General features: G+C 41.4%; 1 protein-coding gene across 2 annotated transcripts in view; it reads right to left on the bottom strand.

The window, feature by feature from the left end:
* The window catches only part of SEMA5A (semaphorin 5A), a 668,529-nt gene that overhangs the window by 219,534 nt on the left and 433,649 nt on the right, over window positions 1–15,346 (bottom strand). For both annotated transcript variants that reach the window (XM_045005697.1, XM_045005698.1), the window contains one exon: window positions 13,606–13,810. In XM_045005697.1, the coding sequence (XP_044861632.1) occupies window positions 13,606–13,810 (205 nt within the window). The remainder of the gene's footprint in view (window positions 1–13,605; window positions 13,811–15,346) is intronic.

The raw sequence follows: 15,346 nt of genomic DNA, 5'->3' as shown, positions 1-15,346 counted from the left end.
GCTCTTTCAGTGGCTAAGCTATTTAAGGTAATTCTCATGCATAATATTTTGAAGTAATACAGCTTTAAAATGTGATAACTCTTACAACTCATTTTTTGGCCCAGCAGGTTAAACAGAGCGTACATTTTATTGAAGTGTTCTGCCACAACAAGGTCTTTATTTCCTTTAAAGATCTATTGTATACTATCACTGAAGGTGGGCAAATACAGCAAAAAATTATTCACAAATATTGTGATGAATAAACCCCGCTGACACATTTGGCTGCCATCCACAGCTTTTATTTACTTATTCCTGAACATTTGGGTAGAGCGAGATTAGGAAGAACGTTTGCAGAAAGCAAAAGCATCATGATACTAGCACAAATAAATATTCACAGGAGTAATCTGTCTGTATTTTATAGCTCTGCCCAACATTATAATATTTGAGCACTTCCAGATAAAATCAAGAGCAACAGTGACATCCCTTTTGGACTTCATGAAGTGTCTAGCACTTTCCCCTTTTGGTGGTCAAAACTCTGCTTGGGCTAGGTGTTTTGGTTTTTTCAATTTTATTAATTCCCCCTTTTTTTTTTTTTGGTGGTAGGAGTTATTGGATAGAAGGGAGTGTCAGTGTGTTGGGTATCATTCTTATTGTGGAAAGGTTTTTTTCAAACTGGAAGGTTTTGCAGCCTTTTCTAATGGCAGGAAGTCAGGTTCTGGATTCACCTGATCTCTTCTGAAAGTTTTCTCTATAGACAGATGTCCTCAACACGGAATGCTTTCTCCCCAGCTCTCTCATGCTTTGTCCTGGGCTCTGTGATCTGCATTGTCCTAGAAAAGCACAAAGCTGTTGCAATGATTCTTACTATAATTTGGGCTTTGATATAGCAGGGGCTTGATTCTTGTATTACTTTGAAAGTCAGGAGTGTAACAGGGTTTCTGCTTCCAGAGAACACCCTCATCACATTAGGTGACCCTTCAGCATCCCTCTCCAAGTTTCCTCTCAGTGACTTAGCCCAGCGGCTAAGACATTAACAGAAAGTCTAGCCCTTCCGGGATGTAAAAGTCCAAAAACCGAACACAAAAGAGTCTTCTTGCCAGTTTCAAACTGGACACAGCTCTTCCTTTCTCAGGAGCTGGTCTCTCTCAAAACTCTTCTGCCTGCTCTCTGAGCTCAGGTTTCACTCTTCCCAGGCTCCTTTCTATCTCTCCCTTCAGCCCCACCTGGGCTCCTTTGGTTTGCTTCCTTCTCCTTCTGGAGCAGACACTCCCAAGCCTTCTTGCCTTCCATCTTTCTCTGCTTTGGCAGGCCACTCCCAGCCCTACCTAGCTGTAACATTTTCTTCCCTAGTCAGTGGCGTATTAGTCACTGTGCCCAGGGGCCCCAGCCAATTGAGGGGGTGCAGAAAAATGGGCACCCCTGCACTCTGATCCCTCCCTGACAGGAGCACTGGGTGGGTGGGCAGGGTGAAGTAGGGGAAGCCCTTGCGCCCCGACCCCTCCCCAGCAGGGTGAAAGGGGAAGCCCCAGTGCCTGGACCCCCAGCTGCAGCCCTGGGACTGGAGGGGCTCTAGCTCCATGCTGCAGCCTTGGGGCTGGGGGAGCTATCACTCTCCGTCACTGCCCCAGGGCCATGGTGGGGGGTGGGGGGAGACAGAGCTTCTCCGGTCTTGGGGCCACAGTGTGTGTGTGGGGGGTGGAATGGGGCGGGACTGCAGGCAGAAGGGGTGGGAGGGACCCCTCCACTTTCTCTGGCCCAGAGCCCCACAAAACTTTAATCCACCTCTGCCCCTAGTATCTCAGAGTCTCCTCCAGGCCTTTGCTGAAGCCTCTCCTCTCTTCTTGCCCAGGCCTCTCCCTGATCTATCCCAGAGGCCTGAAAGTCATGTAACTCAATCTTCCCCTCCTGGGAAGGTGAATTGGCTGTCATAGGTGAGGCTGAGCGCATATTCCTTTAAAGGGACCCTGTGACAAGGGCCAAGACCTTAAACTGGCATTGGAGAATGAGTGGGAGCCAGGAGGACTTGAACTCAGTCTGATATGCTCTTGGTGGCCTAAGCCATTAAGAAGGCAGACAATTGTTCTGCTCCATCTCCGTCATCTTTGGATTCAATTTCAGGTACAAGTACAGTCAATTCTAGTCATCCAGCCAGGAGATGACAAACGCAGGGATTAGTATGGCCAAGTCGTCATCCCTGAGAAAGGGACAATGTTTCCTAGCAAGTTGGAGGTGGAAAGGTTTTGGAAACTGATGCTGGTCATCCAAGTTTAGTGAGGGATCAAAAACCCTGAGGCTTTGTACTACATTAAAGAATGGGGGCTGGGCTGCAGACATTTTGGCTAGTTCTTCAAATCATTTCGCCTGTCCAATTTACATCACTTGGTCTTGCCTGAGTTCAGGCTGAGCCAGCAGCTCTTCATCCACAAGTTGATATCTTTGAGGTATTCTGACATTTTAATGCTGGCAGTAGTTGCATCAGTATTGACTAGGGTTGCTTCCTCTGAGTACAAAAACTGGGACACATCTGGGATGAGCCTGAGACCATAAAACAGTACACACTGCCAGCTATTGAGAGCACCCTTACAGGTTTTCCATGACAGCTACCTCAAAAAAGGAATGACTGGGTTGGTAGCAACCCTACTATTCACAGTGTAAATGCTCCGATGCTTATTTGTAAAGTTCTTTTTATTATTTACCCAATACATGAGTCAACAGTGTGCCCTTGTTGCCAAGAAGGCTAATGGCATTTTGGGTTGTATAAGTAGGGGCATTTCCAGCAGATCGAGGGATGTGATCATTCCCCTCTACTCAGCACTGGTGAGGCCTCATTTGGAGTACTGTGTCCAGTTTTGGGCCCCACACTACAAGAAGGATGTGGATAAATTGGAGAGAGTCCAGCGGAGGGCAACAAAAATGGAGCTCATGACTTATGAGGAGAGGCTGAGGGAACTGGGATTGTTTAGTCTGCAGAAGAGAAGAATGAGGGGGGATTTGATAGCTGTTTTCAACTACCTGAAAGGGGGTTCCAAAGCGGATGGATCTAGACTGTTCTCAGTGGTAGAAGATGACAGAACAAGGAGTAATGGTCTCAAGTTGCAGAGGAGGAGGTTTAGGTTGGACATTAGGAAAAACTTTTTCACTAGTAGGGTGGTGAAGCACTGGAATGGGTTACCTAGGGAGGTAGTGGAATCTCCTTCCTTAGAGGTTTTTAAGGTCAGGCTTGACAAAGCCCTGGCTGGGATGATTTAGTTGGGTTTGGTCCTGCTTTGAGCAGGGGGTTGGACTAGATAACCTCCTGAGGTCCCTTCCAACCCTGAGATTCTATGATACATTTGTACAATTATGAAGATTTATGGATAATTTCTGAATGGAACAAATTACTTCTCTTGTTTACAAAATGTAGGTTAATCCAATCCGAGTACAGAAATAACTGCATGTGACATGAAATGGCAAATACTTGAAGTGACCAGTTCATTAACAACAGGCTAAAATATGGCTGCACCAACTACCTCAACCACCATCAATAACAAATTGGCAAAAATCATGAATCTCTTATGGATAATTCTCAGAAAGAAAAATGACTCCAGGTAAATTGCAGATAATTCATGCACAGAATAAAGGGCTACACTTATCAGTTAAAATTATTGCAGGTGAATAATTTGATCAGTTCTAGCTACTGCTGAAATTTACCATGTTTATAAGTACCATATTTAGCAGTATCTGCTTGTAGTTAACAGAATGGCAGATCTCCACATAAGGGTGATTAAAGACAAGACATCACTATTACTGGAGCTTTTTTGATTCTAGTTCTTATTCTGCAGTGACTTATGGAGTCATTTATGACTGTGCAAAGTGAACTTTAAACATACCAATGAGAATAGTAATCAGTTTATACCCCTTTGCACAGGTCGAAATGATGACATGAGATAAAAGGCAGTGAAGAATCAAGCCTTTGTGTTCAAATTACCCAGTCCAACAGCCATGGCTTTACAATATTCCCCCCTGTTTTTAAAGGTATTCCAAATAGAAGATCATTTGGATGTTCTGACACAGATATGTGACAAAATCTAGAGATGCAGTTAGACCTGAGGCACTTGAAATATTTGGCAGAACATTTAAAGATATTCTGTAGAATAAACAACACTGGTGAGAAAAATAGCACATAGCTTACATAGGGCACTGAGGTTTATAATAGCAGCAGGTAAGGAACAGCATTTAGTTTCTGGAGGTCAGAAAAATCAGTTGTATTACACTTCTGATTATGTCTGGATCATGTATGGCTGTACCAAGGCATAAAGAGTTTCCTGTATCCCAGCCCACTTCTATCACACCTGCATAATGAGTGGTATAAATCAACCCTATATGTTTGAAGTTAATATTTTAACCAATGCATGTCTTTACAATGCATTGAACATGAAAAGTGCTATGCATATATCCTTTGAAATACTATCTTAATGGTAATTGGGAGAAAATATTAGCTGTCCAAATATCAAATGTATTATCATTCAAATATTTACCCTTTTGATTTCTGTATTTTAAAGGAAAATAATCTCAATAAAGCCAAAATTTAAGAGAGGGGCAACATTAATATAATTAGTAGGAGTATTAGTACAGTCACAGAGTAAATGCTATCCACTTTTAGCCAAAATAATGGAATATTTATTTAAACCCTGCAAAAGAATGTATTATGGCAAGTTTAATAATGCAATGTATTCAGATTCCCTGAAGCTACTTTTCCCTACAACAGTGGAAATAGTCACTGGGAAAGGAGCAGAGATTAAGGACACTAACTTCTGATGGTTTCAATCTTGATTTCTGAAAACAATGCAAACTGTCGGAACTACTTTTATTATGAGATTATGTCAATATGCACTGTATCTGAGAGACTAACACAAAGTCATAAAGATGGAAGAATATTCAATGAATATACTTCTTACATGCCTGTTTAAAAAGACACTCTCAAGGCTGGAAAGCCAAGAAGGTACAGGGGGCAGTTTTAAAATTTTTCCATTTTGCTGCTGCATCTAGATAACAGTCCCATAATATATTTTGTAGTTCCCTATACTTAGTACAGGAAATACACAGGGAATACTGCAATAACATTATATAGTTATAAAGCAGATAGGATGGTTACTTACCTGTATCATAATTGCTGTTTCTTGAGATGTAGGTGCAGACATGTATTCCACTCAGGTGTGCACATGCCAGAGAACTTTGCCTAGCAGTACCTGTAGGGGCAGTGCTTGCACCCTGTGGTTCTAGCTCTCTCTTGGCTAGTTAAGGGTAGTGCCACCCCGGCTCTCCTCAGTCCCTTTACACTGAACATCAAGAGTAGAGATGCTGATGCAGAAGGGATGGAGGGTGGGCCATGGAATATACGTTGTAGGCCTTGCTGGAGCCCTAGGCATGGCTAAAAATATGAACCAAAGTAGGCCGTGTGAGACCATGCTTTGCTGACAATAAACCTGGCCAAACCTTCACCACCAAGCCAAGCCTGTGGTCTTTCTTTATGATTAACACTGAGGTCTGCTGAATCACCAGTCTACAATCTACCCTGGTGCAGAAACACCAGAGCTCCAGAAACAACATGGGAGCAACACGTGTTTTTCCAGATGTGGGTGCAAACAGCAGATACAATACAGGTAAGTAACCATATTTACTTCTTTGAGCGGTTTCAGATGTGAGTCATTTGAGTGAAATACACAAGCAGTACTTGTAGGAAGTGGGGCTTGTATTCTACTTAAACAATGATTGCAGGACCACCTTCGCAAAAAATTGCATCTGACCTAGATCCAGTGATAATCTCTACATAGTGCCTGGCAAATATCCAATACTGAAACACCACTGAGGAATGCTATCGACCTCGCTTGGGCCCTGATTAAATGAAGGTATTGTCTGAGCTACTTCCTATGCAAATGTAATGCAGAAAGTTACCATCTGGAAATCATTTGCACCAAGACTGCCCGAACCTTTATTCGGTATGTATAAGAGACAAAATGTGATGCCCCAAAAGGCTTAGTTCTGTCCAGGTAGAATGCCAAGCATCACCTCCCCTCTCCCCACAGCTCCAGCAACATGTAAAGTTGTTGTTCATCCATGTTGGAGTGCAGTTTAGGAAAGAAAACCAGTAAATAAATCATTTGGTTAATGTGAAACCACTTTCAACAAAAATTTGGTTGCTGCTGTAGGGTTTCTTTGTCCTTGAAAAACTGTGTGAACAGGGGCTGAGCGCTAGATGCAAAACTCAACCATGGTGCCAAATCAGTAGGTAGGGATAAAGAGGAAGAAATACAGGAGTCTTAACTGATACCGAGAAAGTCAGAGAACCAACATTGCCTCAGACAAGCTGAAGCAGTAAGAATCAGTTTGGTATGATCCAACTTCAGTTTGAGAATGACCTGTATGATGAGGCAGGATTGGAGGGAAGGCATATATCAGAATCAATCTCCAATTGAGTTTGAAAGCGTCCATTGAGCACAGACAAAAATGCCAAATCATCTGGAATCATTCAAGTCAGAAAAAAGGCTCTTGAAATTGTATAGTAGGGACCCAAAGAACTCAATGTTTTAAATTGGATTCAAAGTGCCTGCTGATTTGCAGTGCACATTTTCAAGAATGAGGTCAAATAATTTTTTCTCCCCATGAGATCCAGCCTTTTAGCCTTTGTCCTTGAGAATGGATTTGAATCTTCCTTTTTTCAACCTCTCATTAGCTGCTGTTACAACTGTAGAGTTAGAGGCAGGATGAGAATAAAAACATTCAAACCCTTGTATAGGAACACAACAATATGTGTCAATATATTTTGATGTAGGCAGCAGAAAGATGGAGTATTCCAAAGTCTTGGCCAGTTCTTATAATGCTTCATTTACAGGGAGAGAGGTACTTTCCCTAGAGCCAAGGATTGAAGAATGTCTATCAACTTGTGTATATTTTTTTGCACAAACTCAGCCTGAACACCCAAGGCTGAAGCCATCTGCTGTCTGAGAAGCTCCTGTTGTGCCTTGAAATCTTAAGAAACTGGGGAATACTCCAGTATGGTGTAATCATCTGGTGATGAAGATGATGATGAAAGAGGAGCCATTGGAATCTCCTGCTGCAATACAGGTTCCTATGGAAGTGGATAACTCTAAACCTGCTCCGAGAAAGCAGACTCCATCCAAGTCTACAACATAAGCAGCTGAACAGGTGGTACGACAGGTACGTTGGCTTACCTTGCCCTGGAGTGGGTCACATATCAGGACACAGAACATCCCACAGATTCCATGGAGGCCACTCAAGATAGGGATATGGCATTGATGACCAGTAGTCACTGGGTCAAGCGCTTTTGTCTCTACTATGAGATAGTGTCAATCATGGTTCATAGAAGGTCTGGATTGCCTCCTAGAACAGAGTCTCAAGGATGAGGCAGATGGGGAAGATCTCTTGATGAGAAAGAAGGGGAAGCTTGATCTTGATGAAGCTTCAAAGTTATTGGATGGCAATGGGGGAGCCACACCAGGTAGGGCAAATGAATGCCCAGCTTCATCTGAAACCCATTCCACTGGCTGCACTGGCACCAAGGCAGGTAGACAAGTCTGCACCCTGAGTACTGGCAGGTTCATCGCACTCCTGCTTGGTATTCATACTGGAGTTGGTACCGATCCTAAAGATGTGGTCTGAGCCACAGTCATCGTTGGTACTGCAGATAGCAGCTGTGCCAATGGACCCTTCAGGACTGATAAGACAGCGGACCTCCATTTTGCTTTCCAAGTGTTAGGCAGTGCCAGTGACAATGTCAATGATTGGGACAGATCTGCAATGATTCCAGGTAGCACCGCCCATCTTGACAATGTCCCAGAAGCTGAATGTTCCCAAATAATTGGGGAATCAGGAACAGAAAAGCAAAGCAAGTCCAGCACTGGCTGGTACGTCTCTGGTGTGGAAACGGTGCCAAGGTCATCAGTACTGGACTTAATGGGTGTTTCACACTCAGTATTGGAGTCGATGGTACAGTGTTAAACTGATGCTGCCTTGGTACTGGAGAGCACGTAGACAGCCTAGCTCCATACTGAGGACTTGAAGTATCATAGAGCCAATGTACACTTCTCCTGGAAGAGGAAGATGACTCTTTCTGAGCTCTGGAGTGGCTGTGGTCCATTTTGTCAGATTTTTTGTGTGGAAAACACAAGGAAAGAGAATGAAGCCTCACCCAGGAGGAAGAGAGATCAGAGTCTGGCAGAGGAATATTGGCTTGCTCAGGCTCTGAAGTTGTCTGGAGGGGCGAGATGTTCTATGTAGGTCCCCAGTGCTGATGCAGGCCTCATGGCCTGTTGCATACATTGCTGCTTGAGCCTTACATCCCTTGCCACCTACAAGATGGAGCAACTTTATGTAATATGCCCTTTCCCTAGGCACAATAAACACTCTGGGGGGACTGGTATTGGGAATGTCCACCCTACACAATGGACAGTGTCCAAGACCTTATAGACTCATAGACAGAGATAATGACCTACAAGATCTCTATCAAGCATTCTTAAACCTACAATACCCACCTGCTGAAGTGAAAAAACAGATTGACAGAGCCAGAAGAGTACCCAGAAGCCACCTACTACAGGACAGGCCTAAAAAAGAAAATAACAGAACACCACTAGCCATCACCTACAGCCCCCAACTAAAACCTCTCCAGCGCATCATCAAAGATTTACAACCTATCCTTAAAGATGATCCCTCACTCTCACAGATCTTGGGAGACAAGCCAGTCCTCGCTTATAGACAGCCTCCCAACCTGAAGCAAATACTCACCAGCAACCGCACACCATACAACATAAACACTAACCCAGGAACCTATCCTTGCAATAAAGCCCGATGCCAGCTCTGTCCACATATCCATTCAAGTGACACCATCACAGGACCTAATCACATCAGACACACCATCAGGGGCTCGTACACCTGCACATCTACCAACGTGATATATGCCATCATGTGCCAGCAATGCCCCTCTGCCATGTACATTGGCCAAACCGGACAGTCTCTACGCAAAAGAATAAATGGACACAAATCTGACATCAGGAATCATAACATTCAAAAACCAGTGGGAGAACACTTCAACCTCTCTAACCACTCAGTGTCAGACTTGAAGGTGGCAATTTTGCAACAAAAAAACTTCAAAAACAGACTCCAAAGAGAAACTGCTGAACTTGAATTAATATGCAAACTAGATACTATTAACTGTGGTCTAAACAAAGACTGGGAATGGTTGGGTCATTACACCAATTGAATCTATTTCCCTATGTTAAGTTCTCCTCACACCTTCTATGGGCCATCTTAATTATCACTTCAAAAAGTTTTTTTTCCTCCTGCTAACGATAGCTCATCTCAATTGATTAGACTCTGCCTGTTGGTATGCATACTTCCACCTTTTCATGTTCTCTGTATGTATAAATATCTCCTGTCTGTGTGTTCCATTCTATGCATCCGAAGAAGTGAGCTTTAGCTCACGAAAGCTCATGCTAAAATAAATTTGTTAGTCTTTAAGGTGCCACAAGTACTCCTGTTTTTTTTGCGGATACAGACTAACACGGCTGCTACTCTGAAACCTTTCCAAACTCAGATGAAGAGAGTCAGTTGCTTCTCTGTCCCAAAGAGATTTGCAAGCTACTTTGAAAGTCCTTCAAGTTCTTGAAAAAGAATAAAAAATGAGATTATTCCACGTGAATTGGGATGAGTCCAACTTTAGCTGCTGTCTAGGACAGGCTTGAGATGGTGATAAGTAATAGAAAATCAGGTTACTAATGCCTCACTGTCCAGTTTCTCCCACTTACACAACACCTTGCCCTCTAATTGACACTACCTTATTTGCATAATCACTGTACAGTTAGTTTTAAATAAACCTACTGTGAGCATGCACATTTCTCAATTCTGATTATCTCTTACACCCCTCTGCCCTCCTTGGCACCTAAACTCAGAATTTTCAGGCTGTTTGTCAGTGAAAAAGATGTTTCATCTCAGCTTCTCACCTCGTTTACCAGAAGTAAAACAATTCCAAAACACACAGGAAAGAAAAGGAAAAACACTCAAAAAATATGGATGCAAAACTTTAGAAAGGGAATATTAAAAAAATAAATAAACCACCTTGACTTGTTTTCCACCTTCTTCCCATCTTGTCCTACAGCTTGTCTCTGTTTCATTCCTAACTATAGGTCAATTTTGTCTCCAGAATATAACTATGATACATTTGTTTTTTTCAGTATGTTACACTGAGCGAAACCTCCCCAAGCCTTCCTCTCCAAATTAATTTTTGACACGCGAAGTAAGTATAAAGGACATCATGCCATGGTATGGGGTAAAAGAGTCACAGAACACCAGTTTGATACAGCCTCATATGCCATGAATTCTAAAGTCATGAGTGAGTGAATTATAGAATAATAGGATTAGAAAAGACTGCAAGGGTCATCTAGTCTAACCTCCTGCCCAGATACAGGATTTGTTGTGTCTAAACCATCCAAGACCATTGGCAATCCAGCCTCCTTTTGAAAACCTCCAGTGAAGAAGCTTTCACAATCTTCCTAGGCAGTCTGTTCTATTGTCCTACTGTTCTTAGAATTAGGATGTTTTTCCTGAAATTAATCTAAATCAATTATGCTGTAGTTTGAACCCATTGTCTCTTGTCCTGCCCTCTATGGCAAAAGAGAACAACTTTTCTCCACCTTTTTATGGCAGGCTTTCAAGTATCTCAAGACCACTATCATATCCCCCCTTAATCTCCTTTTTTCCAAACTAAACATACCCAGTTCCCTCAGCCTTTGATCATATGGCTTGCATTCCATCCCTTTGATCATCTTTGTTGCTCGCCTCTGGATCCTTTCCAGAGTCAAGGTTAGCCCAGGCAAGTGTCAATAAAACTGTAACTACCCCACCGCACCATCGTGTGTATACAAGAGAAATGTTTTAGAGTTTTTAAAACTGTCTGTGGTATTTCTATCCACCCCCTGTTAAGTCAGGCTCTCTCATGACTCAAAGTGTATAGGATTTGGAGGGCTGATTTCTGGTATTTTTGTAATGTATATATAAAACTGTTTGCATAGCCATAAATGAAGGTGGTGAAAGATTCCATGGTCCTTCTCATAAGTGCGATTGTTTTCCTTTCTTGACACAAACAAACAGGACAGTCCAAAACTTAGAATGGAAAACCTTAGAATTAGTTTTACAACATGAAGCACTTACTACAGGCAAAATGTCAAGACAAGGAATCCCTAGTCTATCCAGTATTTGAGTGGATACTACATCCCCAAATGCTCTGTCATTTCAAATGCATATTGTACAATCTGCAGAAATGTTTGTGCCATCAGAGCTAAAGTTGATATCAGGCTCAATATGGGGAAAAGGCTGCTGTGAACTACAATTTGGAATGTAGTCTTGAAGTACAAGTGTCTCTTGACAGAAAAAATCCCTAACTGTAAAATGTGGCAATCCCTTACTAGAGTACATAGCATGCTTTTTTCATGATATTCTAAAAGAAAGAAAGAAAGAAAGAAAGAAAGAAAGAAAGAAAGAAAGAAAGAAAGAAAGAAAGAATAGTTATAAAAAAAACCCAAAGAAATTAAATGCAACTATTAGGTTTAAAACAAGATTTGGCTCAAAGTTCATATTGACAAACTTAGTAACATTAAAATTAAAGCTGAACCTCCATCTTTATTTCTAGTTATGTGCATGCTCTCCCTCTCTCTCTCTCTCAATGTATAATTGTCATGACAACAAGGTGCCAAGTGGCTCCTCTGAGAGGCTAAGTGCCCTCGATAGCTTCTGAATTCAAGAAATGGTTTTGCCTGAATAAGGACTGGAGGATCCGGACCTAAATTATCAGCATGAAAGGTGCATAAAAAGAGCATATACCTTTTAATGAATAGGGCTGTTTGTTAGCCAGCCTCAAAGCCTTAAAACTTGGGGCCCTACATTTACCAAATCAGTTATAACAGACAGAACAGTGAAGAAATTAAAAACCTGGAGACAATCAGGAACTGTGAGAAGTTACATAATTCTAGATAGTGTCATTATGATGGGATCAAATCTGTCTCAATGCATCAATAGCAACCCAGTACAAAAACAATTCAAAACGCATTTCAGTGATCCAATATCTATCATGGGGGTTGCACAGGATAAACAATATTTGTATGGCTATGATTTCACTAAATATACTATAATTTATCAAATTGTTTTGATTATACTTGTCCAAATCCTTGTGCTGCTATAGCCTATTAATGGTGTTTGCAGTACATTTGCAGTACAACAATGAGTAAGGTTGCTATTCCATGATAGTACACAAGGAAGCACTGTCTCAACTAAAAACACCAAATGATAATATAATGTCATAGTAAATAGTCAAAAAGAAGCAGGGTCCTAATAAGAGATTGATTTATTGATTGGATTCAGAAGAAACTAGAGAAAGCCACATTGTAGATTGACCCACAATGCTCCAAAGAACAAGATGTTTTTCATTAAGTGGTTTCATTAAGAAGCTGTAATTTTGGAGATTTATAACAAGAAATATGGATCCTGCTCTCTCTGGAATCAATGGGAGTTTTGCCATGGACTTCAATGAGAGCAAATTCAAGCTAATAGCTGTTGTTGTTTTAATAAAGAACTCTTTCCCTAAAATCTCCACACTTGTTACTATACTAACTACAAGACCAGTCCTGAAAACCATTGTTGACCTGAGTAGTCTCCCACTGATGTCTATAGGACTAGTTCTGTGAGGACTAATTATATGAAGAAGGGTTTACAGAAGCAGGCTATATACTTGCTGTTACTCAATTCAATAGTTTTGCATCTGAATTTCAATCAGTGGAATAATGTAGCCAGTGACCCACTCTGTAAAGCACTGTGCATTAGAAACACTTCTCACATTCTCAACTACCTTATAAAAGGTTCAGACAAAAAAATAATTCTCTACTAAAGTCCTTATAGACAGGAAGACAGTGGCATTCTCAACGGAAGAATATTTTTCTTTCATTTCTGAACTTCAGGGCAAAAGGCTAAGTAAGAAAGCAGGATGTAAAGTTTTCTAAGGATAAATTATTTAGGGATGACCTGAAAAGGGATTTATCATCCAATTCTTGCTGGCTGAAGCAGTAGGGGAATGAGGGAAAAAAAGAAATATAAAAAACACCAATAGTAATAATATGTGGCATTTGTGTAACATCTTCCATACGAAAATATCCCAAAACACTTTACAAACTATGGGCGAGATCATAGTCTATGCTGCAAAAACCAAGAAAGAGGCAAAAAAACTCAACAAGACACGACTCCTGGAATCTCTAGCATATTGTCCCATCAAGGGAAGTGGGGTTTTCCCCTTCAACTTTGTGGAACAGGCATGGGGGGGAACCTCCATTTGAAAAATTAGCCCCATTCATGCAGAGAAGACAGAGCCTTGATTTTTCACATTTTGTACAAAAGAACCACCCACCCACCCACCCCAAAATGCATGGTGTTTAGCTTAGCTACTTCGGATAGGTGAAGGGCACAGTTAATGCTGTCAAATTACAAACCCACTTCTCCAGGGTGGTTTAGGCATTTCAGACCTGATATACGGACCATCGAAAAGGATCTCTGACTTTCTAAAGTTTTCTCAGCACCATTAAGTCATACCTGTGGCCAGATAGATGATATGGAAAAGCATGTCCTTGCCCTGCACCACATCCACTGCCACATGGGAAAATCGGCTGTTGTCCTCCATGAAGTAAGGAATTGGAATAACTGGCTGAATCACCTCATGCATTAGAATAAATTTTTGGGCATCCTGAAGATTCCTCTCAGTCAGATTCATGTACAGACCCTGGTCCATTGTACCACACTGTAAATAAATAAAAGTATACATATATATAGTAAAGTAGATCTTAACACCCATATGAAATCTTAGAACCATGTTGTGGAATTCCAAAATCAAGCCTTAGTTATGTGTTTTAGGAGGGATAGCATCATTTCACCGTAAGTGAGGATCCATTTACAGGAGTAAGTCCAAAAAGGATGACTCTGCAGATCAGTATGTCATCTTTATTTGTATTGTGAGGGGTAAGTCTATTCAAAAGAGAATGAGGTTACAACAATATCACTCTAAGTTGTAACATAACTTCAGAAAAAGGTAAATTATGAAGAATAATTCTTTCCATCCCCTGTCATCCAGTCCCAGCATCCTGCAGTCAGAGGCTTAGGGACACCCAGAGCATGGGATTGCATCCCTGAAAATCTTGGCCAATAGTCTTTGATTGACCTATCCTTCAGGAACTTATCTAATTTTTTTGAACCCAGTTATACTTTTGGCATTCACAACATCCCCTGGCTATGAGTTCCACAGGTTGACTGTGCGTTGTGTGAAGAAGTATTTCCTTCTGTTTGCTGTAAACCGCCTGCTATTAACTTAATTGGGTGAGCCCTGATTTTTGTGTTATGTGAAGGGGTAAATAACACTTCCTTATTCACTTTATCCACACCAGTCATGATTTTATAGACATCTATCATATCTTCCCAGTCTTTTTAATCTCTCCTCATATAGAAGCTGTTCCATACCTTTCTCAGTACCTTTTCCAGCTCTACAATATCTTATCTAATATATCTGATTTAAGCAATAGGTTACATACCACAGTTAGTAGTTCTGCAATTTCATATTTGAGTTCCTTCAGAACTCTTTGGTGAATACCATCTGGTCCTGGTGACTTAGTTCTTTTTAATTTATCAATTTGATCCAAAACCTCCTTTACTGACTCCTCCATCTGGGACTGCTCCTCAGATTTCTGACCTAAAAAGAATGGCTCACGTGTGGGGAAACTCCCTCACATCTTCTGGAGCGAAGACTGATGCAAATAATTCATTTAGCAACTCTGCAATGACCTTATGTTCCTTGAGTGCACCTTTAACACCTCAATTGTCCAGTGGCCTCACTGACTGTTTGGCAGGCTTCCTGCTTCTGATGAACTTACAAAAAAAATGCTATTAGTTTTTGTGTCTTTTTCTAGTTGCTCTTCAAATTCCTTTTTGGCCTCCCTAATTATACTTATACTTATTCTGCTCCATGTGAAATCTTCACACTCAAAATACCAAGAATTCAAAAGCTTTCCATATATAGACTGATTCTGCAGTTCAGCTAACCCAACTGGCCTTTTCAGCCTTAGCGTCAACCATATTACTACAAAAAGGGCCTGGGGCTCTAATCAATAATTTGAGGCAGATTCTCTGCCCTGTTCTGCTTCATTTGCATCACTCAGGCAGCACAAAGGAAGTGGAAACCACCCGCAGGTCCCCTGCTGGAGATTCTACTTCATGGATGTAAAGATCTTTTGACTCCTAAAAGGCGGCCATGTGGTCTTCTTTCAACACCTTCATTAAATTCTAC

Source organism: Mauremys mutica, chromosome 2, assembly GCF_020497125.1.
Source record: "Mauremys mutica isolate MM-2020 ecotype Southern chromosome 2, ASM2049712v1, whole genome shotgun sequence".
Lineage (NCBI taxonomy): Eukaryota > Metazoa > Chordata > Testudines > Geoemydidae > Mauremys > Mauremys mutica.
This window is presented reverse-complemented; position numbering and strand designations above follow the sequence as displayed.